Source organism: Myotis daubentonii, chromosome X (genome assembly GCF_963259705.1).
Source record: "Myotis daubentonii chromosome X, mMyoDau2.1, whole genome shotgun sequence".
In the NCBI taxonomy this organism is placed as follows: domain Eukaryota; kingdom Metazoa; phylum Chordata; class Mammalia; order Chiroptera; family Vespertilionidae; genus Myotis; species Myotis daubentonii.
Window position 1 is genome coordinate 7,828,355 of NC_081861.1, and position 26,279 is coordinate 7,854,633.

At 40.8% G+C, this 26,279-nt stretch overlaps 1 protein-coding gene across 4 annotated transcripts in view; it reads right to left on the minus strand.

Annotated features, from left to right (window-relative positions):
- Window positions 1-524: 524 nt before the first annotated feature.
- Window positions 525-26,279, minus strand: part of PHF8 (PHD finger protein 8) — an 80,374-nt gene continuing 54,619 nt past the window's right edge. For 3 of the 4 annotated variants that reach the window (XM_059679409.1, XM_059679408.1, XM_059679410.1), the window contains 5 exons: window positions 25,617-25,930; window positions 18,386-18,481; window positions 8,406-8,515; window positions 3,975-4,311; window positions 525-3,107 (listed from right to left, as the gene is read on the minus strand). In XM_059679409.1, the coding sequence (XP_059535392.1) occupies window positions 3,019-3,107; window positions 3,975-4,311; window positions 8,406-8,515; window positions 18,386-18,481; window positions 25,617-25,930 (946 nt within the window). In that variant the 3' untranslated portion in view covers window positions 525-3,018. Of the gene's footprint in view, window positions 3,108-3,974; window positions 4,312-5,245; window positions 7,402-8,405; window positions 8,516-18,385; window positions 18,482-25,616; window positions 25,931-26,279 lie in introns of those variants that run through there. The other variant, XR_009450639.1, reaches the window with a different exon arrangement.

Sequence of the window (26,279 nt, forward strand, 5' to 3'; positions counted from 1 at the left end):
TAAATCAATATACATAGAACATTAAGAGCAGTGTGTCTGGGATGATATGTTAGCTCAAATAATTATATTCTATCCCTTGCATTGGCCCTAAGCACAGTAATCCAGTTCAGCCTGGAGGAGTGAGAGAGGGAGAGGGAGACAGCAAGAGAAAAATGAGAGAGAGATCCCAAAACTTTACATTGATAGAAAAAAAGATACAGGTGTCAACACTAACAACAGCCCATGGAAGCCATGGAAAGCCTTCCCAACACACTTGTTAGGCCCCTTTGAATTGCTGTACCCTTTCTTTTCTGCTCACTATCCTTCTGAGTATCTGTTTCACATATGTCAACTGTGTCTCTCGCGAGGGCAGGGACCCTGTCCTCTCCCCACCTTGAGTATACAGTCAGGCACCAGTGAAATGCTAGGTTGACGGGAGGAAGAGCTGGAAAGTAGCTATAGAAGGCGACATTCCTGGAACAACCGCCGCAGCCACCACCACCACCACCACCACCACCACCAAAAAAGAATGCCAATCAAATCAATTGCCAAGATAAATCACTTTTATCTCTATAGGAAAGGGAGGACCTAAAAAAAATATAAATTACATTAGTAACACAACATAAGAAAAAAACAGGGGGGAGGGGAAAAAAACAAGAGAAGTCTGTATGATGCTATTCTAACCTGTTTATAAAAAGGCCCTGCATCAGAAATTCACAATCCTACCCACTTCTAAAAATATATTTAAACATGTACAGAAGCGGTGGGCTTGTTTTTAAATTGTTTGCTTTTTTGTAAAAATATATTAAAGGTGAATAGAAATCCTCTCTCCCTGCCCCCTATCTGACCCCCAGCTCTGTACTGGGGGTAGGAGACCAGAGGTAACTCTCACCATGTTCTAACCCTTGGTTCCTACCACTCCTAACCCCTCCCCAACTCACTTCACTTAGAACCTGAAACATTAAAAAAAAAAAAAAAGCACACTAGCCTCTTTGGAAAAGCATAACTCTGAGGGTAAACTTGCTTTTCATTGGAAACACAAAACAACAAACAGGAAGCTCTGACAGTCCAACTAAACTAAATGGAAACCGTCATGTGGAGGTTGGGTTTCAGCTCCACAGAAACTTCTAACAAAGAAACAGAGGGGAAAGAGGCCTGGAACTAGGGGGATTTGCTAGCAATTAGCTGCCTTTGAAAGATCAAGGGGGGTTGTTAATGAGCAGAAGGGCTGGGGTCCTGGTCTTGGTTATAGCAGTCAGGGCCTAGTCAGGCAGTTGCCTACGCAGGGACACAGGCTGCCCCCCTTCCCTCCCCTCACCACCCTCTGCTGCCTTGAAATCCCCAAGAAAAGCAAAGCTGGGCAGAAACAGAGAGGAGGGGAGTGGGGACCTCACGTGCAAAGGGGGAGGTAGCCAGGCTTTTTGCCTTTGGTGTGACTAGATGGAGGACTGCTTGGCCCCCTGGGGTCCCCAAGGTAGAAAAAGCAAATTGGGCTAAGGGACCCCTGATTCCAAGGAAGGGGAGTCGATGTGGGCTGTGGAGAAAGAATGAACTGGAGACACCAAGATGACAAGGAGGTCTCACATATTCCCTGTGGCCTGCATGATAAGCTGTTAAGTTCCCCAGAAGCACTGGGCCAACTGGGGTGAGGTTGGAGAGGGGTGGAGGGTACAGATGCACTCCACTTGGGCAGTGCCAACATGGAGGGAGGGGGGGCATTCTCCATCCAGTCCAGGTTGCCAAAGAAGGCAGGACAGGTGGAGGTGGAGGGAGTTGGGGGACAGGGAGGGAGATGGTGGGCACTGTCTGGACAATAGACATCCACAAAGAAAAGAAGGGGAGGGGGATCAGACAACCAGCTCCTGTATACATGAGTGCCTCCTCTCCCAGGCTCCGGCCCTGTGGCCTCTGCACTCAGCTCAAGCGTCCATCTGGCACCTGGGAGTGCGGCGGCCCAGGAGTGAAGGTGTGAGTTCCATGGTCTTCTGATCCAGATGTCAGGTGAGGAAAGAAGCAGGGAGGTTCCCGATGGAGAAGCAGGGCTGAGCTGTCCTGCCACATCCTCCCTGGAAGGTCCACGCTGCGTGCTGGGATGCAGGTGAAGAAAGCGGGCCCTAGAGCCCCGGGTCATCTGCTTCGGCGGCAGGTGCTTTGAGGCTTTAGGAGATGGTTTTTCACCTGCTGGGACTCAGCCACAGCCGCATGGGATCAAAATCCAGGCAAATCCCTGGAGCCCAGCCTGGGGACTTCATCTGTAGCCACTCCAAAGTAGTTTCCTCCAATGGGCTATAAAGTCGTGGTCAACATCATGGTCAAAGGCTCTCCCCACCTTGAGAAGTGACAGGAATCTCTCCTCTTCCCAAGGACGCAAGAAGTCAGCCCATGACCTTTCTAGGCTCCCTCTGGAAATGGCCCATGGTGGGGCAGTGAAGAGGCTCCAATCCCCTCTCTTTATTTCCATGAACAATTGGGCAAGGAAGAGCAGAGGCCAGCCCCTTCTCCCAGGAACAAGTCTCGAGTGGGAAATGTCCCCTGGGCTGGGGGGAGGAAGGGGAAGGAAGGAAGGGCAGAGGGGCCAGGCTTCTGGAGACAGGCTGGAGTTGTGGGAAGTAATAAGCGCTGGGCCTCCCCCTTCAGGACCATGGCAATACTGAGGGCCCAGGCTCTCCTCATGCCTCTCCTCACCCTGCCTTCTGGCTCTAGGTGGGGACAAGAGTCAAGGGTTGACAAGGCTGGTGAGAGGGAAATGGGTTAGAGCAGCAGAAAGGAGAGTTCTAGTCAGCTGGAAACCTCTGCCATTTACCTGCTACTCAGAGGTATGGAGGAGGAAGGCAGGGTGCTCTAGAGGAAATGGGGGAGGGAGTTGGGGGGGTCAGTGAAGAGGCCTGTGGGGAGTCCCTGCCTTTGGTCAGTTCCAAGAAAGCAGGACGATGTGCCTCAGCACCTTGTCGGGGGCAGACAGGATCCAGGAGTGCCCCGAGAGTTGACCATGGAGAAGGCAATGGGGGTGAAAGGGGGAGGGGCAGGATGCCAGGGAGCTCACAGAAGTAGTTTGCCATTTCTGTGGATTTTCAGGATACGGCCGAGTCTCTGCTTTGCTGTGGCCAGGCCCTTTTTGGGACGCTTTCCTGTGGGGCAACCAAGAGGTAAGCAAACACTATGGCAAGGGCTCCAGAAGCAACATCAGTACCAATTGTTCTCAGGCCACCCCCCTCCTGTACCTCTGCCCACAGTTTCCCCATCCTTCCACCTACTCCAGGCCCAATACCACATGCCTTTGCTCTTCCTCCTATGACCTTCTGCCACAGACTCCCTGGTTAGTCTGTCTGGTTCCTTTTCTCCACTGTTTTTTGGTCCCATTTTCCTTCCTATATTCTTTGGGGAGATGATTGTGTTTCCCAGTCCCCTTATCTTGCCCACCAGTATTAGCCAAGTACCTGGTTAGTGATTATAGCTCAGTGTCCCTAATGTTGCTACCCCCAGAGGCTTGTTTCATTCAAACCCCCTATCTTCATCACCCAATGCCTCACCCCCTTGAGCTACGTACTCTAGAGACTGGGCTTTGAGGGCCAAAATGAGGAAAAGGAGGGCTCGAGTCCCTGACCCTTGCCTCCTCCCCTCTCCCCACATCAAATCACCTCCCACATCCCATGTGACCACCTCCATATTTAATCCATGTATTCCACCCTCTCCATTCCCTCTGCCAGAGCCTCTGCCTCTCTTCTCTGCAGCTTAGAGAATGTGTGTGCCTCCTTCTTAGACTTCCCACCTTCAGCCCATCCTCCACTCTGGCCACCAGAAGCTCTTTGTAAACCCACATTTGAGCTTGTCTCTGCTTAACACCAGTCGAAGTCATTTCATGGCCTATGACATCAAGTCCAAGCACCCTAGGTCAGCTGCCAGTGTCCCTTCCTGTACTGTCATCTACCAGAGTGCATAGTGTTTGGAGCTGTGGCCCTAAAGTCTTCAATTCTATAATTGTATGGCAGTTGTACCTTGTCCTGCTTGATTGCTCTGAGAGCCAACTGAAGGGCGCCGCTGGGTCAAGAAGACGCCAGGGGCCATGGGTGTGGTGCTGCGGTTCGCCTGGGCCATGCCAAAGGCATTGGGACGAGCAGTATACTCGTGGTCAGCAAGGCTTCCTGAGAGGGCCTCTTGTTTAGGCTCAGGAGGAGGTACAGGTGAGGAGGAGGTGAGAAGCTGGGGTGCAGTAGGCAAAGCTGGGGCTGGTGCTGCCACGCTGACATTGGACTCTTGAGGGCGAGGTTGTTCTACCTCCTTCAACAAAGGCTTCTTCTTGATACATTTCTTCTTTTGGGCCTTCTGCAGCTCCTGAAACACAAGCCAAGTGGGAGGGGAGAAATCAGGAATGGAGAAAAAAGAGAATTTCCCAGAAAGAAAACTGGACAATGGTCAGTGTGGTTCTGCGCCCCGCCCCCAGCCCACATCTAGCCTGGATATATGTACACGCTGACAGGCCTTCCAGTACCTGAGGTCATCTGGCACTATCTACCCTTAAGTCATCACTGCCACTAATCAGTACAGTGGCAACAGAAAGGCAAACGAGTTCCGAGACTTGGGGTTTTGGTACGAACATTGCCAATTATGAGGTGGATCAGGAAACTTATAAAAATAGCTAAATTTATGCCAGCAGCTGAGACACTTTATATACTCTATCCCATTTACTCCACAGAGCAGCCCTGAGGAAAAAAATCCCTATTTACAGATGAGAAAACTGAGGTGCAGGGAGTAAGTATCTTGAGCCTAAAGCCTTATAGCTAAAGAGATGTTGTGTATTTGAACACCCACCCTGCACACTTCTCAACATGGGACGTCTGAAAGTAAGAGTAGTGGCAGGTTTGAATAAGATAAACTTGGGTTCAAATCTAGATTTGTGCTTCCTAAGTTGGATGACCTTGTTCAAGTTACTAACCTTTCTGAATCTCAATTGCCTCATCTGTAAAATGGGCAAAATAATATGTTTTTCAGGGTTGTCAAAAAGATTAAATAATATTAAAAACATAGTAGATAATAGGTACTCAGGAAGTGGTGAACTATTACTCTAGCTTCATCCCTAAAAATGGTGTCTCTTCCTCTTGCTGGTCTTTTTCTTTTAATAGAGGACTTGACAATCCTCTAGTTCACCAATGTTAAAACCTTGATCTGGGATGGAGGGATGAATAAGGAGTTGTGCCACTTCTCCCAATACCTTGGATTTCATCCATCTATGGCTCTATTGATTTACTATCCACTGGGTAGTGGGTACCTGTAGAGTGGGCATCTGGAGCCCTGAGAACCTGGAAAGGTGATGCTGAGAGCATGTGAATGACTTCACCTTCTGAAATGCTACACAGCCAGAAAGACCACCTCAGTGATTACATTTCTTTGCCTTCTCCTGGCAACACAGGCCTACGCCTGCCTTTGGAGGATCTGACAGGCTGTGGCTACCATACGAATTTCTGAGAGATAAGAATAATAATATTAGTAATACATGCCAGGCACTAGTCTCGAATTTAACTCATTTACTACTAATATAAAGTATTAGGAGAATTATAATCCCATTTTTAGTAGAAGAAACTATGGCACCGAGAGGTTGTCATTTTCCCAAGGTTACGGGACCTCTCTTTTCTCAGCCACACTGCTATTCCACCCACATCAGGAACTGTATTTCTACCCCTATTTTTCTCTACTGAATCCAGAAGTTATCTGTTCACACCTAGATCATACAGCCAATTTTTTCTACCTCTAATGCCTATTTTTTTCTCATATAATTAATCCAGATTTCCCCACAGAAGACTAGACTGTCATATGACAAGGCCACTTTCACTGTGACAATTCTTTTGCTCAAAAAGCCTAGCAGGTCCACATCCAAGTTCAAATTCCCTGGCCTGACATTCATGGTCTTCCACAGTCTGACCACTTACACTTACCTAACCCATAATGATAACAATGAAAATCTAACATGTCTACAGTAATTATACTCTGTGGCAAGTGCTATTTCTCAGAGTGTTTGCATATATTACCTCATCTAATCCTCAAAGTCTACAAGAAGGCTGATGCACAGGTAATTAAGTAATTTGCTCAGTGATAGAGGATTCAAACTTAGGCAGGCTGGCTCCAGATCCATTATATTTATTTTTCTTAATCCTCACCCGAGGATACTTTTTCTATTGATTTTTAGAAAGAGTGGAAAGGAGGGGGAGAGACAGAGAGAGAGAAAAACATCGATGTGAGAGAGACAGATTGATTGCTTGCCTCCTGCACGTGGCCCTGGGAGATCCAGCCTGCAACCGAGGTACGTGTCTTTTACCGGAATCGAACCCAAGACTCTTCAGTCCACGGGCCATAGCTTTATCCACTGAGCCAAAGCAGCTAGGGCTGGAATCCATTTTTTAACTTCCATTTATCTTACCCCATTCCTCAACATGAGTCCTCCAATCCAAAAAGATCTGCTCATTCATTCATTCACTCACTCAACACTGAGTAAACACATGTTTAACACAGTGGGGATCAAAGTTAAATTAGATATATCCCCACCCTTGAGGCCCTTATAGTTTAATAAGCCACAGAAAATTATACTTATAAGTACCCTGGGAGGATGCTATGAAAGCACAGAAGGATATTGAAATAAATTGGTGGTAGGTGGTATTAGGTAAAGCATCTCAGAAGATGGTGTGATTCCCAATGGGCAGAGGGAATAGCTTGTGCAAAGGCACAGAGGCATCTGATACACTGAGTGAACTATGAGTACCACAGTGCAACAGTGTGGCTGGTATAAAGGGCCTGCATGAGGGGCCAGCAGGAACTCAGGAAGAAGAGGTGACCAGAGACCACCAGATCAAGAGGGCCTTGTATATGTATCAAGTTCTCTTCTGGAATGCCTCCCTGTGTCCTCCAAATGCTTAGTCTGCAAAGCCCCTCCCCAATTTCAAAACCTCTTCTTTAAGGCCATCCCTGATAACCGAAATAGAAATAAGCTCCTTAGAAGGTACTAAGAGTAGTTTTCACACTTTTAATGAACTTAATCTGTTTATTTAAAGCAGAATTCCTTTTCTTTTCAATTACATTTTACATGGCACTAGGATATACATTACAGAGAAAAGTTCTGATCAAAGAAGAGCCACCTGGCCTGCGTGGTCTCCTGGCTCCCAACAATAACCATCAAAACACTTGCAAGCAACTCCAGCGTGCCATCAACCATCATATTAAAAACATAAATCTATTAAATTTTATTTAAATAGGGTATAATTACTTAAATATATAAATACTTAACAATTTCATTTTATTTAAATAGCAATTTAAATAACAATTTCATTTTTATTTAAATAAAAATTAGAGGATATGAGTTTGCATCTTGTCTCCTCCATTTACTGGCTGTATTATCCTGGACTAGTCACTTAAAGACAGCCTCATTTTCTTCACCTGTAAAATGATGAAAATATAACCTATTGAAAAGGGGCACTGGGAAGATTACATGAGACACTGTACAAACGCAGCACCTAACATAAAACAGATGCTCAATAATAAATGTCCTAAGCTACAGGAAGTGGCACGAGGCACTAGGGGGATGTCGATAAGGAGATAAACATAAGACTCCCCTCTAACTACTCCGATGGTTGCTGAGCACATTATACATATTAAACAACTTTGTAAACTTTAACATGCTTAAAGGTCAACTTGATTGTAGTGAAGTGATACTTTAAAAAAAATCAGTGGGTGATGTTTTCTTGGGAAGCAAGGGGACAAGATTAAGATCCAATTTTTGGGCCTGGCCGGTGTGACTCAGTGGTTGAGCACTCATCTATGAACTAGAAGTTCACAGTTCAATTCTCGGTCAGAGCACATGCCCAGGCTGGGGGCTTGATCCCCAGTGTGGGGTGTGCAAGAAGCAGCCAATCAATGATCCTCTCATCATTGATGTTTCTCTCTCTCCCTCTCCCTTCCTCTCTGAAATCAATTAAAAAATGTATTTTTAAAAGTTTTTTTAAATATTCTTGATATAGAGGACAAGAAACACCCCCCCCCCCAAAAAAAAGCAAATTCCAGTACTGGTAAATGGCTAAGAACTTGAGTATACTCAATTGAGTCACCTTCTTGGAATTTCATGTGAAGGCAAATGTTCTTACTCAAGGACAGACCTGGTCCTTCCCATCTGAGAGGTTTTTACACACCCAGAAAAGCAAGGGCTTTTCTCTGGTCCCCTATTTTCTTTCATGTCAACTGTGTAACCTGTGCAATGAGCTTCTCATTGAGCTGGGATGGGAAGGATACAGGAGGGACTAGAATACAGTCATGGGTAAAGATCAAAGAATTCCCACTCCCCAGTGAGACAACAATGGGAGCCTATCAGCTTGAAGGTCTGAGCTTTGAGGCTCTAAGTGAAACTAGGATCATAGCAGGGCCATTGCTTGAGTGTCAGCACCTACCTGCTGGGCCAGCTTTGCAGCTGCTGCAGCCAAACCTGTCTCAATGGAAGCTACCCGGGTCCCCTCCCGCACAGGACGATCCTGCTTTGGCAGAGTTGGGGTCACACGGGCTGCAGAGGAAAGAGGATGAAGACATTTATCTGAATGCTAACCATATCCCCTACTTCTGAGCTCCCCAAAGATGATCACACTGGTCTTTGTACTTTTGGCTTTAACAAAGCCAGATTTTGCTTCCCATCATGTAAGAAAATAACTCACAGATGCCTAAAGTACACAGAGCACATACTTATTAAAGGATAAAAGTTAATCTCCTTAAATTGGCAGTTAAGGTTGTCCATCTTCTGCTCCAGGCCTACCTATCACACCAACCTTATTTCTGCACCCATATTCTCAGATTCTCCAGACAAAATGGCTTCCTCATTACACCTTCAGAATATGTACAGTTCATCTTCTCTCCCTGTGCCTTCTTCCTTATCATCCACACTGCCTGGAGTACCCTCTTCCCTTTTGTCCACATCTTCACAACCTTCAAAGGTAAGCCAAAACTAACCTTCTATGCAAGCCTCTAAGACCTTTCTGGCTCCTTTCCCCTGAATGTATAATATGTACACGTCTCTTAATATATTAATTTCACCATCTTGTCTTGTTCCCTAATGTTGATGTGTGTTATTTTGTCCACTTAGCCAAGCTATGAGCTACTGAAGATCAGCTTCTTGTACAACCCTTTTATAATGAACCATCTTGAATCAAAAAATAGTTACTCATCTCACATTTTACATAGGAATTGTATTTCAGTATAACCAAACAGCATCAGATGACGAGAAAAGCTCTTTACAGAAGAATGCCAGCTGATAAATGCAGAATGAATGACAGAATTAGGAAATCACAGGTTTGCAAGCCCTAATGAAACAACTGATTCTAGGGCACTGGATATTCACACAGCACCAGAGTATTACCTCACATGTTATTTGCTAGTCTCAAGAAGGAAAAAAACCCCACATCTTTACAAGGGTGAGGTCAGGAAATTAACCCCTTGACTCAGTATTAATCTTATTGTCACTAACAGGGAGACAGACAACTTCATGCATCTCCTGATGCAATGCAATAGGAAATTTACAGTATCATCTGAGAAGTAGGGAACATGCAGGAGGCAGCCAATCAGATTCTCTCACATTGATGTTTCTCTCTCTCTCCCTTCCTCTCTGAAATCAATAAAACTATTTAAAATATAGAAACAGCCTGAGCCAGCTTGGCTCAGTGGATAGAGCGTTGGCCTGCAGACTGGAAAGGTCCCGGATTCAATTCGGGTCAAGAGCACATGCCCAGGTTGCAGGCTTGATCCCAGTGTTAGGCGTGTAGGAGGCAGCCGATCAATGATTCTCTCTTATCATTGCTGTCTCTAGCTCTCTTTCCTTCTCCCTTCCTCTCTGAAATCAATAAAAATATATTTTAAAATTATAATAAAATAAATAAAATATAGAAACAGACTCATAGATACAGATAACAAACTGACAGTTGCCAGAGGGGAAGGAGGTTGGGTGAAAAGGGTGAAGGGATGAAGAACTACAGATCATTAGTCATGAAATAGTTGCAGGGATGTAAAATACAGCACAGGGAATATAGACAATAATACTGTAATAACTCTGTATGGTGCTAGGTGAGTACTTGAAGTATGGGGGGGGAACAATTTGTAAAGTTTATGATTGTCTAACCCCCTATGCTGTACACTTGAACCTAATACAAAATAATACTGATTGTAAACTGTAATTGAAAAATAAAATTTAAACAAACACACATAAAAAGAAAAAGTGCTAAATCTTAATGAGGGCAGTGAGCTTTGTGGCATTTTAACTTGTCCTAGACCCATCCAAGTCTGCTCAGCTCAGAAGTAGCCTCGAAAGATAAAAGCTTACATTCCCAGTAATACTGGGAACATAAAGGAGCTGGAGCTTTCTTTGAAAGCCTAGTGCTCTAAAGCTTCTCCCCAGGGGGTATTTATCACCGGTATTTAAAGGAAAGTGCTTAATGTCACAGCCCTTAAGAGGATGGATAATAGTTGTGGCAAACAAGACTAACCCAAAGGCTTAAAAAGAAAAGCTGAGCAATGAGCTATCCACTGGGGATTTAAAAAGTTCCCACACATTTTTGGGAATCTAGAAGGCCATAAGCATTCATAGCGTATGCTCAGGAAAGACTTGAGAAAGCCCTAAGCACTCACTGTGGCTGACGCTGAGGCTCTGAAAAGCAGGAAGTGAAGCCTTAGGAAAGTTGTAAACTGCCTGCCTGGATGTTGAAGACACATAGTGCCCCTTTATCTAGCACTGGGAGACTTACTGACTCCAGGCATTTAAGGAAATCAATGCCCAATCATTAAATGACCACTAAACTAAATGAGTAGAGACTTCAGTAGTATATACTGAATAAAAAGAATACATACTTTAATGACTTTTCTGAACCAATGCTATAAAAAAACAAATTACAAGAAGCAACAAAACAAATCCTGGAAAGTAGAATGGGGCATATCTGATTTCCAGAGTTGCCACATTATTGAAAAGTTCAGATTTCAACAAAAAAATTACAAGATATGCAAATAACTAAGAAAGTGTAGGCATACACAGGAAAACAAGTAACAAATAAACACTGTCCCTGATTTCCTAAAGAAAGTTGGATTTACTAGACAAGGACTTTATACCAGCTATTCGAAGCATCTTCAAAGACATAACGTAGACCATGTATAAAGAATTAAAAGTATGCCCTGGCCAGTTTGGCTCAGTGGATAGACCATCAGCCTGTGAACTCGGGGGTCCTGGGTTCGATTCTGGTCAAGGACACATGCCTGGGTTGTGGGCTCGATCCCCAATGTGGGGTGTGCAGGAGGCAGCCGATCGATGATTCTCTCTCATCACTGATGTTTCTCTCTCTCCCTCTCCCTTCCTCTCTGAAATCAATAAAATATATTTTTTTAAAATTAAGTATGAGAATTATGTTCCAGCAAACAGAGAATACCAATAGACAGAAATGTAAAGAATGAATCAAATAGACATTTTGAAGTTTTAAAGTAAAATAACTGAAATGAAAATTTCACTTAAGGGTTTCAACATCAGATTTGAGCTGGTAGAAGAAAGAATTAGTAGCTTGAGATTTTTCCATTCTGATCCACAGCAAGTAAAATAAATGAGGATTATGAGCAGAGACAAAGGGATCTATGGGATGCAATCAATTTAAAAACACATGCATATGAGATTCCTAAAAGAGAATGAATGGGGAAGAAAGACTATTTGTAGAATTAATCACTGAAGCTTTTCCAAATTTTATGAAAAACATTAATCTATATACCCAAGAAGTTCAACAAACTATAAGTTGCAATAAACTCTAAGAGACTATATACCATAACCAAACCAAAGACAAAGGGAAGATCTTGAAATCAGCAAGACAGAAGTGATATATATCATACAAAGGATTCTTAGTAAGATTTACAGCTTATTTATCAACAGAAACCTGAAGGATAAAAAGCAGTGGGGTTTCATAGTCAAAGTATTTAAAGAAAAACACTGTCAACCAAGAATTCTAAAGCCAGCAAAACAATTTCATTGTCCTATAAGAAATGCTAGAAGAAACTCCAGATTAAAATGAAAGGACAGTATACAGTAAAGCAAATTCACATGAAAAATGAGCACTAGTAAGGCAACAACTATATAGGTCAATATTTTTAAAAACTAAAAACATTTTTTTTGTATCTCATTTTTTTTCTATTTAATTAAAAAGGCAGCTGTGTGTAAAGATGTAATTTGTGACAGTAATAGCATAAAGAAGAAAGGGAATGGGATTACAGAGAAGCAAAGTTCTTGTACACTATTGAAATTAAGTTGATATTAATCTGAACTAAAATGATATGATTAAGATATTAATGTTAAAACCCGGGACAATTACTAAAAAAAATAACTCAAATATATATATTTAAAAAGGAATTAAAATGGTACACTAGAAAGTAGAAAAACTCAAAAGAAGGCATTAATGGAAAAATTAATGAACAAAAAGAAATAAGACACAGAGAAAATAGAAAAAAAGAACAATGTAAACCCTACTTTGCCAGTTATTAAATTTAGTATAAATGGATTAAGTTCTCCAATTAAAAGGCAGAGATTGGCAAAATAGATAAAAACTCATAATCCTGCTCTATGTGTTTACAAGACACACACTCTAGACACAAACGGATAAAAACAAAAGGATGAAAAAAGACATACCATAAAGACATTATCCAAATGAGAAACTAAATGGCTATACTAATATCAGACAAAATAGACTTTAAAACAAAAATTGTTGTTAGAGACCTAGGAGGAACATTTTATAATGAAAAAAGGGTCAATTTATCAATAAGATATAAGTTATAAACATATGTGCACCTAACAAAAGAGTCCCAAAATACATGAAGCAAAAACTGACTGAATTGAAGGGAGAAACATAATTAAACAACAGTTGGAGACTTCAATTCCCACCACTTTCAATAATGGATAGGACAATTAGAAGAACAGCAAGAAAATATACACTTATGATATCTCAAGACTTCACTAAAATGCCTTAAAAAAGGATATGCAAATAGAGCAAAATGTTCATCATTAAATATGGGTGATAAATCTTTGGGTGCCCATCATACTAACCTTTCTAATCTTGTGTATATTTAAAATTTTTCACAATAAAACATTTTAAACATAAAAAAGGAAAAATATTTACTGATTATTCTAGTTCTCGTAACCACAGTAACTTGATTATTGCAGCACTGTAGCATATTTAAATCTTATAAAGCTAATTCCTTTTCATTTACTTTTTAATTTCAAAATGCTTTAAACTAATACCTGTTTACTCTTTTAAATTAATTTCAGAATGAGTTCACCACTAAATTCCATTAGGATTTTGATCTGAGATAGTGTTAGACATATACATTTAATTAATGACCTTTTATTTATTTATTTTTAATTTTTTTTAAATATACTTTATTGATTTTTTACAGAGAGGAGGGGAGAGGCATAGAGAGTCAGAAACATGGATGAGAGAGAAACATCAATGAGTCGCCTCCTGCACACCCCCTGCTGGGGATGTGCCCGCAACCAAGGTACATGCCCTTGACCACAATCGAACCCGGGACCCTTCAGTCCACAGGCCGATGCTCTATCCACTGAGCCAAACCGGTAAGGGCTAATTAATGACCTTTTAAAATACTCAGTCTTTGTAACCAGGCAAACGGTACACCTTTATTTATTTGTAACTTCTTATATGTTCCTTAGTAAAGTTCATGTAGGTTCCACATAGGATCTTAAAATTATTCTTCGGTATTTTATACAATTGTTATTACCAATAGAATATTTTTTCTCAGTGCATTATGGTTTTATTAATGATATATAACAATTCTTGTTTTTTTGGATATCTGGTTTACATTCAGTAATTACCCAATGTATTGAATTCTTATATTAGTTTTAAAGGTTTTTCAGTTGATTCTCTTGCATTTCCTAATTATACAATCATATTATTTCTTTCACTTGTCAAATACTTATTAAACATCTCACATGTGCCAGGCACTGTACAAGATGCTATAGATACAATAAAGGACTAAAATAAATACTAGTAAGGTTCCTACCGCCAGGGAGCCTCATATCATGATAATTTGACTTCTTAATTTCCAATAGTTAGGGTTATTTCTGCTTCATTCCTAATTATGCTGTCTAGAACTTCTAGAACAATGCTAGTAACAGTGATGATGGGCATAAGGGGAATACCCTTGGTAGAATGCCTCGGTCTTTTGGGATTAAAAATCCACTTTGGCCCTGGCTGGTTTGGCTCACTGGATAGAGCATCGGCCTAGGGACTGAAGAGTCCCAGGTTCGATTCTGGTCAAGGGCATGTACCTTGGTTGCAGGCACATCCCCGGTAGGGAGTGTACAGGAGGCAGCTGATCAACGTTTCTCTCTCATCGATGTTTCTAACTCTCTATCCCTCTCCCTTTCTCTCTGTAAAAAATCAATAAAATATATTTTTTTAAAAAAAGAATCCACTTTGAAAATATGATAAAAATTAGCTTTCTATTTACAGAAATATACATGCATATATGTACACATTTAAATTAAAACTACAGAGGTGTTCATTATCTGCTGTCTGAATAGGGAAACAATGGATAAGATCAACTTTTTATATAGAAATATTCAGGTTTTTTTATGTAGAATGAGGGGAAAGTACCACAAACAAAATTACATATGTATACAAAAAATAACTATTTCCTTACTACATAAAAAGGGCAATTTGAAAAGCCTGGAGACATACATGGATAAAAGGGCAAAGGTCAGAAATAAAATTTACAAAAGAAAAAATTCTTATGCTACTATGAACATCAAGGAAATAAAAATTAGTAAGATACTGTTGTTTGCGCCCTGACTGGTTTGGCTCAGTGGATAGAGCATCGGCCTGCAGACTGAAGGGTCCCGGGTTCGATTCCAGTCAAGAGCATGTATCTTGGTTGCAGGCACATCCCCAGTAGCGGGTGTGTAGGGGGCAGCTGATTGGTGTTTCTCTCTCATCGATGTTTCTCTATCCCTCTCCCTTCCTCTCTGTAAAAAATCAGTGAAATGTATTTTTTTTTAAAAAAAGGATACTGTTGTTTGCTTGTAAATTACCAAAGATCAAAAAAATATCATGGTGGAGACTGCTTGTTCTCACCCAGTATCATTTTCCCTTTCTTGCTTTCTTTTTTTAAAAAAATATGTTTTTATTGATAGCAGGGAGAGGGAGAGAGGAATAGAAACATCAATGATGAGAGATAATTATTGATCAGCTGCTTCCTGCATGCCTCCTATTGGGAATCAAGTCCGCAAGTTAGGCATGTGCCCTGACCAGGAATCAAACCGTGACCTCCTGGTTCATAGGTCAATGCTCAACCACTGAGCAACACGGGCTGGGCCCTTCCTTGCTTTATGACAAAACACATGACTTTGTGGAACAGAAATGTACATAGCTAAAGACTGCATTTCCTGGCCTGACAGATAATCTTGGCCATGTGACATAATTTCAGCAAAGATGATATTAAAAAAAGACTGTAAAAAAAACCCACAAAACCCACAAAACTGTAACTCAGAGACCTCTGCAGAAGTAAAGCAGCCATCTTGTGACCCTGAGGGGATAAGCACTCACTAAGGATGCCTGATAGGTTACTGTTACTCACAGGCAAATACTACTCCTAACTGATATGCTCAATGCCTGTAAAGAATTATAAACAATATCCTCACACATGGCTGGTGAGACTGTACACTAGTACAACCTTTCTGAAAAGCAATTTGGCAATACATACAAAGAGCTTTTAAACACTCATATTAACAAATTGTATTGGCAAGGGTGTAGGGAAATAAGCACTCTCATGCATTGCTTGTGGGTGTGTAAACAGTCTCTAAGATATAATTATTAAGTAAGAAAGGCACATAACAGTGCATAAAGTATGCTTCCAATTGAATGGGAAAAAAAGAGGGGGGAAATATATATGTGTTTGCTCGTATATGCATCAACTACCTCTGAAAGAATAAACATGAAACTGGTAACAGTAGCTGGCTCCAGATAAGAAACTGGAAAGCTGTGGAACAGGGACTGGAGGAACTTTTCACTGTATACAATTATATTTTTTTTCTTTGGCCCATCTAGTCACATGGAGATCCATCCTAAGTAAATAATCAGAGATACAAACACATAAAAAGATGTGCACCCCAAATGTTATCACTAATTGTGAAAACTTGGGACTAAGCTAAATGCCCCACATCAAAGGAGAAGTTAGGTAAATTAGATATATCAATGAAATAGAATGCTTTGTAACCACTAATATATTATTTATAAATGATGGCATAGGGATGTGCTTAAGATATAATGTTAACTTAAAAGACCAGATATATTCACTGGCTTTAAACTTTTACACTCAACTTCTAGTCAATGTAGAGTTATCATTCTCAAGACAATGTAAATAACCTTGACAATGTAAATGAAAAAATGTGGCTCATAGAAGGTTGGAGGAAGGAAGGAAAAAGTAGCAGACAGCCCAGCCAGTGTTGGTCAGTGGTTGAGTGTCGGCCTATGAACCAGGAGGTCGTGGATTGATTCCTGGTTAGGGCATATGCCCAGGTTGCAGGCTCGATCCCCAGTGGGGGGCGTGCAGAAGGCAGGCAATCAATGATTCTTATCATTGATGTTTCTATCTCTTTCTCCCTTGCCCTTCCTCTCTGAAATCAATAAAAAATATTTTTAAAAGCAGTTGTAAAAAAAAAAAAAGCAGCTGTAATGTCTATATCTTAGAGAGTGGATAATCAAGAGAGATCGTCAGAAACTGATGGAAGGAGAAACAGGTTAAGTTAATAAATCAAGAAATTATGTTATAAACTCTATAATATTGAGTTTTGAAGGTAACCACAACAAAAATGAAAACTATGAGGCCCTCACAGGCATGGGATTGTAGGTGGGAAAAACAGGAAGATGACGACTGCATTTCCTCCTAAACTCCTCTATTATTTATTTTGCTACCAGACACACAAATTATTTTGAATAAAGGACAAAATAATTTTAAAGTAGGATATATGATTGTATATATAATATGATTTCAATCATAAAAAGAAAAATGCACAAGAAAAAAGACTAGAAAGAAATATATCAACACATTAATAGTGGTTGCTTCTGGGTGGAAGAATCATGAGTAGTTTCTTTTTATACTTTTCTCTATGTTCTGTAGTTTCCAAATTTTCTATTATGCTCATAAGTCAGAAGCTATAGGGGAAAATAAAATCAGAAAATAGGCCTGAGGAAAGAAAAAAGAAATACTTGCTGACTGATGCACTAAGAGAACACTTTCCAGGGCTGCCTTGCCACTTCATACCCCCAAAGCGAAGTAAACACCAGACCCAAATAAGGCTGGATGAGGAGAGCAGGCCCTTTATTTACTGGGGAAACATAGGTACTGAGATGCCAGCACCCTCTGTGATGGTCTGCTGTAGTAAAGACCTCAATTTGCTCACATCTCCTTGCATTCATGAGAATTTTGCAGCTCCCTTTCAGGAGATGGAATATACTTCTCCTGGAATCAAGGCTTGGCCATGTAACTTGCTTTGTTCAATGGAACAATAGAAAACATGACACAAGCCGAGACTTGAAGAGACTTTGCACATTGGGGCTTGTCCTCTCGATGCTGGATACCCTCGTGCTTGCTACCTTGTGAAAAAAAATTTGTCAATGAAAGACCACACAGAAAGAGGCCCCAGTCCAACCCAAGTTAGGTCCCAGACACTTGAGGAAGACCTCTGCAGATCATCCAGCCCCAGTCAAGCTGGTCCAGAACAGCAGATCAATCTAGAGAATGATGAGAAATGATTACCTGCTGTTGTTCTAAGCCACTAAGTTTTGAGTAGCTGGATAAGCAGCAAAAGCTAACTGACACACCCTCCAATGTGAAAACCACCCGGCCAATAAGATGAATAAAATTCTTAAAAAAAATTATTTTATTATCCTCTAAATTCCATGTCCAACCCAATGATCATCTTCTTTTTTCAAAGATGGCCTCTCAGCGAGTACAGGTGACAGACTAAGGAGTCTTGGGCCTTGCAGAGCTCAATAGTCAGCATAATTTCCCTCCTTTGACATTAGTATTACCAAAGGGCTATGACGATGGTAGTAAAATATTCTCAGAAGCCTTAGACTGCTTGCTAAAATCTGTTCAAGGTCTTCTTCATCTCATTTTAAGCCATATAATATCAGAAGCAAAGTGCTCCATTACCTCTGGCTTTGCTGAACTGAGTGCACGAATTGATCATTTTTGCTCCAGCACCTAATACCTGGCACCCAACAGGCAGTTTGCTAAATAAATGAATGACTGAATCATGTCTTCCTATAATTAATATCCCACCTACCTCCAGCCTATTTGTCCCCTAACCACCCCCACACAGTTTAAGGACAGAACACTAGGTCACCTTTAGGACTCCATGGAGCATCATCTGAATTCTTCTTTTTCTTGGGTCGAGATTTCAATGCAGGGTCGTCATCATCAGATTCCAGGGAAGGGTAAACTGTAGTGAGAGGGAAAAGCAAGGTAAACTGAGATCTCATCCAGAAGGGTGAAAACAGAAGGATACCTACAACTCAGCTCCTACCACGCCCCCAAAAGCGGACCCTTTACTTAATCCATATTCAACTACAGGAGTCCCTGAATGAGCCACATAGTTTTCATGCCTTTCTACCTTTGCACCCCTGCTGCAAATGTCTAATTCATCTAATGATCATCTAATTCTGACTCACTCACCCATCAATTTAGTGAGTAATTTCATGAGATACTTTACTGACCCTGCAAAATTCAGCTTTAGATTTCATTCCCTAAAGCCTTTCCTCACTCTCGTAATCTGATTCAGGTGCCTTCACAGCTCTTCATAGTATCCTGTGCATACCCTAACTGTAATTATTTATTATATAGTGCTTAAGAGATAATTAGTAAATCTGTCACCCCCAATTTACCAGGAAGACAGGGAAATGTACTGTGTGATTTCAAACAAAGGGAGCCTAACATAATGCAGAGTAGGTGTTCAGAAAATGTTGAATTAATGAAAAAAGAATAGTATACATATTATTCACACAAAAAAGGGAACCAAAAGACTACTTGGCTGAATTAGGAACAAGATTACTGGAACTGAATGTTCTGGATATCAAAACACACATATAAGAGCATCTCATACTATACAAATACACACAAACATCCAGTTTTATCACATTCCCCTTACAATCCACATGCAACACTTATAGAATTTAAGGGGAAAGTGGTCTATAAAGGTCCTATGATGAGGTCAAACTCTGCTGCTGTGGCTAAACCTAAGAGAGAAGCAAAGTGAGATTGAAAACTTCCTCTTAATGACTAGCTTCAAATTTCTCTAGAATTTTACTTCATCAGAGAAATTCAGTCTCCCACCTCTTTCTAGAACAAAGAGTTGGCCAATCTATAATAATAATTATAGATCTAATTATGCTAATTAGATCGGACAGCCAAACGACCTTCCAGGCGTCCTTCCAGTCGACCTTCTGGATGAAGCTGCGGCTGCGAGGGCCGAGCCCCTTGCACAAATTTCGTGCATCGGGCCTCTAGTAGACATATGAAAAGATACTCAAAGTCACTAATCACCAGAGAGATTCTAATTAAAACAACAATGAGGTATCACCTCACAGCTGTCAGAATAGCTATCATCAATAAGTCAACAAACAAGTGCTGGAGAGGATGTGGAGAAAAAGGAACCCTAGTGCACCGTTGGTGGGAATGCAGACTGGTGCAGCCACTGTAGAAAACAGTATGGAGTTTCCTCTAAAAATAAAAAATGGTCCTGGCAAGTTTGGCTCAGTGGATAGAGCATCAGCCTGTGAACTGAAGGGTCCTGGGTTCGATTCTGGTCAAGGGCATGTACCTCAGTTACAGGCTCAACTGGGCCCTGGTCAGGCTCATATGGGAGGCAACCAATCGATGTGTGTCTCTCTCACATTGATGTTTTTCTCTCTGTCTCTTCCCCTCCCTTCCTCTCTCTAAAAATCAATGAAAAAATATCCTCGGGTGAGGATTTAAAAAAAAAAAAAAAGAAGGCACTCTTACCCTTTGGGACAGCATGGATGGACCTGGAAATTATTATGCTAAGTGAAATAAGCCAGTCAGAGAAAGATAAATACCATATGATCTTACTTACATGTGGAATCTAATGAACAAAGCAGGTCCTGAGGCATGGATGCATAGAATAGACTGCCAGATCTCAGAGGGAAGGGGGGAAGAAGGGGAGGAAGAGATGAACCAAAGAACTTATATGCATAGCCATGGACACAGACAATAATGTGGGGAAGGCCTGGGGTAGGGAGGGAGCCAGGTGGAGGGAGACAAAGGGGGTGAATGGGGGATATCTGTAATACTCTCAACAATAAAGATTAAAAACTACTCTCAGAAAAAATACTCAGCAAAATAAGAATAGAAGTGACCTTTCTTAACCTCATAACCTATAGCTAACATCATAATAGTGCAAAGACTGAATGCTTTCCTCTTAGATTGGGAACAAGGCAAGGGTGTTCACTTTCTTACCACACTGTGTTTGAAATGCTAGCTAGAACAAAAAGGCAAAAAGAAGAAGTTACATACAGATTGGAAAGAAAGGAATAAAACTGTCCCTACTTAAGCAGAGGCTAGGTGGAGGGGGACAAAAAGGGGGAAATGAGCAACAACTGTAATAGTGTCAATAATAAAAAAAATTTGTCCCTACTGGCACATGACATGATAATCTATACAAAAGAAAAAAGAATACACCAAAACAACTAGATTGAGTTTACCAAGTTTTCAAGATATAAGGAAGCCGTAACCGGTTTGGCTCAGTGGATAGATAGAGCGTTGGCCTGCGGACTGAAAGGTCCCAGGTTCGATTCCGGTCAAGGGCATGTACGTTGGTTGTGGGCACATCCCCAGTGGGAGGTGTGCAGGAGGCGGCTGATCGATGTTTCTCTCTCATCAATGTTTCTGGCTCTCTATCTCTCTCCCTTCCTCTCGGTAAAAAAAATCAATAAAATATATATTTAAAAAAAAAGATATACGGAAAACACACAAAAATCAATGATACACACACACACACACACACACACACACACACACACACACACGTGCGCGCGTTCGCGATAATCAATTGGGAACCAAGGTTTAAAAAATATACCATTTCCAATATCACCAAAGAATACAGAGCTTAGGGATAAAGATAACAAAACATGTGCAGGATCTATATGCTGAAAACTATAAAAAACTGATGCAATATGCATATAAGCATAACCAACAGACATAAGACACTGGGGGGTAGGGGAGGCCAGGGGATTGTCAAGGGTGGGGGAAAAAAAGGATACATATGTAATACTCTTTGTAACACTTTAAGCAATAAAACAATAAAATAAAATAAAATAAAATAATTCTTGGGGGGGAAAGGGGTGTGGGAGATGCGGGAAGAGACTGGACAAAAATCGTGCACCTATGGATGAGGACAATGGGTGGGGAGTGAGGGCGGAGGGTGGGGTGGGAACTAGGAGGAGGGGAGTTATGGGGGGAAAAAAGAGGAACAAATGTAATAATCTGAACAATAAAGATTTAATTTTAAAAAAAAATAAAATAAAATATAAAATAAAATAAAAATAATAAAGCAGCCAAAAAAAAACTGATGCAATAAATGTTTAAACAACTAAATATGGAGGGACATACCATGTATATAGATTAGAAAACTCAATATATCTAAGGTGACAATTCTCTTGCAGTCATTGTAAAAAATAGTTTGGTGGTTCCTCAAAGAGTAAAATATAGAATTACCATATGACCTAGGAATTCTATCCTAGGTATATTCCCAAGAAAAATGAAAACATATGTCCACACAGAAAAATACACACAATTGTGTTTTAGCAGTATTATTAATAGCCGAAAGGTAAAAATCCAAATGTCCATCAGCAGATGAATAAATAATTAAATTGTGGCATATCCATACAATGGAATACTATTCAGCCATAGAAAGGAACAAAATGCTGACTCATGCCACAACTTAGATGAACCTTGAAAACATTATGCTAAGTTAAAGAAGCCAGACACAAAAGGTTACATATTATATGATTACTTTTATATGATATATTCATAATAGGTAAATACTGATAGACAGAAAGCAGATTAGTGGTTACTAGGGAATGAAGGGAAAGGGACATGGGGAACAATTACTTAATGAATACATGGTGTTTTCTGGGATGATGAAAATATCTTGGGCCCTGGCCAGGTAGCTCAGGTGATTAGAGCACCATCCCAATACGCTAAGGTTATAGGTTTGATCCCCAGTCAGGGCACATACAAGAAGCAACCAATGAATGCATAAATAAATGGAACAACAAATCAATATTTCTCTCTCTCACTAAAAATCAACCAATGAATCAATCAAAAAGAAAATGTCCTGTAAATAGAGAGGGGTAGTAGTTGTACCACACTGTGAATGCACTAAACACTTTAAAATAGTCAATCAGTGGTGAATTTTCTCACAATTACAGATAAAGCCCTAAGAACAGATGACCTACAGACAAGTGACAAAAATCATGCAATAGTGCCTCCCATCATAAAAGAGCAAGTGGTGGCTCTGTTTTCTACAAAATTAAGCTCTGGTAAGAAATAAGGATGGCTGCGAGAGCAGATGAAGAAGTGAAGACACTTCCCTGTGTTTAAAAAAAGACTGCTGAAGACTAGGCCCTGGATCACATTTTAATTTGATGAAGCTGGTATCTACCTTAAGCAAATGCCCTCAAGAACCTACGCCTGGAAGAAAGAAGTCCAAGCCCAGGGTTTAAGGCTTCAAAAGATCCACTGACCCTGATGCTGGGTGCAAATTCCAATGGGCTCTAACTGAGCAAGGATTAGTATTAGGATCCTCATTATCTGGGTCAGTGTTTTGGCTTCAAAGCCAAAGAGATTTTGAGGGGTGTGCCCTTAGCCCTCTTTTTCCTGCAAGCTCTATTATTTTTACAAATTTTCAGAATGTGGTGTTTTTCAGGAAACAGAGAGGGGTAGTGGTTGCATACATCCCATTGTAGCAGAAAAGTCTCTGATGAAAGATGTCAGTCTCCATAATTAATCCACAAATACTACGCAATCCTAATAAAAAATCCTAATAAAATTTGACAAGCTGATTCTAAAATCCATCTGGAATAGAAAAAGCTCAATAATGGCCTAGAAATTCTGGAAAAATAAGAACAAGTAGGTTGGTATCTCCTTGTTAAACTGCCTTTCTAGTGTTGCTGGGCAAAGCAGGAGCAGGGAAGGTATGGGAAAGCAGAGGCTGACTGAGCTGTTTGTTCTGAGGGGACCAGTAAGACCAGCCCTGGATGTCTTGGCTGTAGGTGGATGTAACTATCTGCTGAAAGTAGAATGGATGGCCAAGGAACTTGTCACACCCCCAAGACCAATCACAGCTCAGAACAGAGATGATGGGCTTGATGAGCTTCTGTGGTCTCCTCAGGTGCAAAGCAAGTTCTGCAAAAGGGATTTGCATGACAAGACACAAGACCTATAGTAACTAATCTACGTGTTACTGCCACAGGAACAAACAAAATGATTTTATGGAACAGAATAATTATAATATCTAACACTTACACAGCACTTACCACGTGCTAGGCAATGTTATAAGTGCTTTATGTATATTAATTCATTTTAACCCCACAGCAACCTATATGAGGTAGGTACAGAGAGGCTAACTAGCTTGCCAAAGGTCACATAGCTATTAAGGAACAGAACTTGGAATAAAGCGTAGAAAAAATATCTAGATTTACATGGGAATTCAGTTTATGACAAAAGTAGAACTTCAAATCAGGGGGATAATGATGAACTAGCCAATAAATGGTGTTGGGGCAAATGACTACCCATATGGGAAAAAAATAAGTTACATTTTTAACTCCCACAATTCACAAAACTTGATTCCAGAAAAAAAGCTAAAATTTTAACTTCTATACAAGTTTTAGGTGAAAATATAAGAAAGTCTTCTTACACAAGCCATAAAATACAAAAAAATGCTAAAGATGACTATGTAAAAACTGAAATCTTCTATATGCTTAAAGGATACCATAAATAAATTAAAATACAAGCAACAGACGACAAGAAAAATATTTTTCAACACTTCAAGAACATATTAAAAACACTCCAAGAAATGTAGAATAAAGAACTCACAAATCAATTAAGAAAAACAAACATCCTAATAGAAAAATGGGTAAAAGACTGATTAGATAATTCACAGAAAAGAAATAAAGAAGAGCCAATAAACATAAAACAAACTGAGACACCATTTTTTGCCATCTGATTGGCAAAAATAAAAAAGGCTGGTAACATCCACTACTGGTAAGGCTGTGTAGAGACAGGTTTTGGTCATACACTACTCATATACTGGCCATTTTGGAGGGGGATTTGGCACTCTTAACATTTATTTTGTACATACCCTTCAACCCAGCATGTCTAGCCACCCTAGAGAAATGTTAGCTGGCACATGGGCTCTAAAGGTTATTTATACGAATTTTCATTGAAGCTTTGTTAGAAATAGTAAAATATTAGAAATAACCTGAATGTTAATCAGTAGGAAATGGCTAAACAAATTATGGTACAGCTATGCTATCAGACTACTATGCAGGAAGTATATCTCAATATTGTTGATGAAGTATATCTCTAGGAACTGATACTGAAAGATATCCAAGCAAGCTTTAGAACCACAGACACTAAACAGCACTACACCTTTATCTATTTATAGCTACATGCAGGTATAAACACAAGAAAATGAAAGGTGTAAATCAAACTGATAACAAAGGTCACCTGCCTCAGATAACCTCAGAGGTGGATGAGTGTTAGTCAAAAGTAACTTTTAGCCCTAACCAGGTTGGCTCAGTTGATAAGAGCCTGCGGACTGAAGGGTCCAAGGTTCGATTCCAGTCAAGGGCATGTACCTCAGTTATGGGCACATCCCCAGTAGGGGGTGTGCAGGAGGCAGCTGATCAATGTTTCTCTCTCATCGATGTTTCTGACTCTCTATTCCTCTCCCTTCCTCTCTGTAAAAAATCAATAAAATATTTTTTAAAAATCAATAAAATATATATTTTTTTAAAAAGTAACTTTTACTTTCTCTGTCTTGTTCTAATTTGGGTCAATAGCACTAATTTTTAAAAAAAATAGTATTAAAACAAAAGCTCAATGTCAGCTATACTATACAAAAAAGTGCTTTATACACTGAAGTACTCAATAAATCTTAGCTTACAAAAAAGAGTCATCTCTTAAATGTAAAAAGCCCACCAAAAGGTTATTATAAATACTTTTGCCAGGGATGAACGGAATGACATAGAACACAAAAAATACAGGTGATGGAAGTGAAATAGGCAAGAGGGAAAAAGGTCACCAGCAGGGAAGGTTGGACTAAAAGTGAATGATAACTAATTATAACAGCTACCAATTTCTGAGGACCACCCATGAGCAAGACAGTAGTCAGGTGCTTTGTACAAGCATCATCTCTAATTCTTAAATCAACCTGTGAGATAGCCCCATTTTACAAATTAAGAAAATATGGCTCGGCTGTCCTGGACTGAGATTGGGATTGAGACTGGGGTGGGGGAACCCTTGTAGCTGGCACTCAAGTGCTCAGCTGCCCTTACTATACTCTGCATCCTTGAAGCATGCTCCCAAGCTGTCCTGTTCATCCAGACTGGCGTTCTCCTCCTCCTCTTCGCTCTCGGTTCTCCAGTATGCTGGCCGCTTGATGGGCCGCTTTCCTGGGGTGCGCTGGGAAGCAGGACTGCTCGACACTGTACCCAAACCACTGCTGGAGCTCGTACTGCTTCGGTCCTGCCCCCCGGTCCACCAGGCCTGCAGGCTGGAGGTAGCTGGGGAGGACGATGAGGACTGCAGGTTGGCCATGCACAGCATGCCCTGGATGGCCTCCTGAGTGCTGGGAGAGGCAGGGGCCTCGCTGCAAGGGACAGAGGAGAAATGCTTAGGTAGTTTCTTTAGTTGTCAATGGAAATGAGTCATCAGAATCGTCAGGGAGGAGGGCCAACAGCTGAGGGGTCAGGGTGAGAGAAGGAAGAGAATTATCCCAGGTGAAAAACCAGAAATCAATAAAGGATCCAGATAGTACCACAGACTGTTTTCATCAAAAGGCCAGTCCTTCTTGCTTCAAGTCTCTCCACAGACAGCACACAAGATGGCAAAAAGAGGGGCGCATCTCCCTCCATGTTCATCCATGCTGAATTCTTTCTTTGTTTTTTAAAAGACCCAGTTCTCCTTCCTTGTCTCTTCCAGCCCCTCTTCCAACTTCC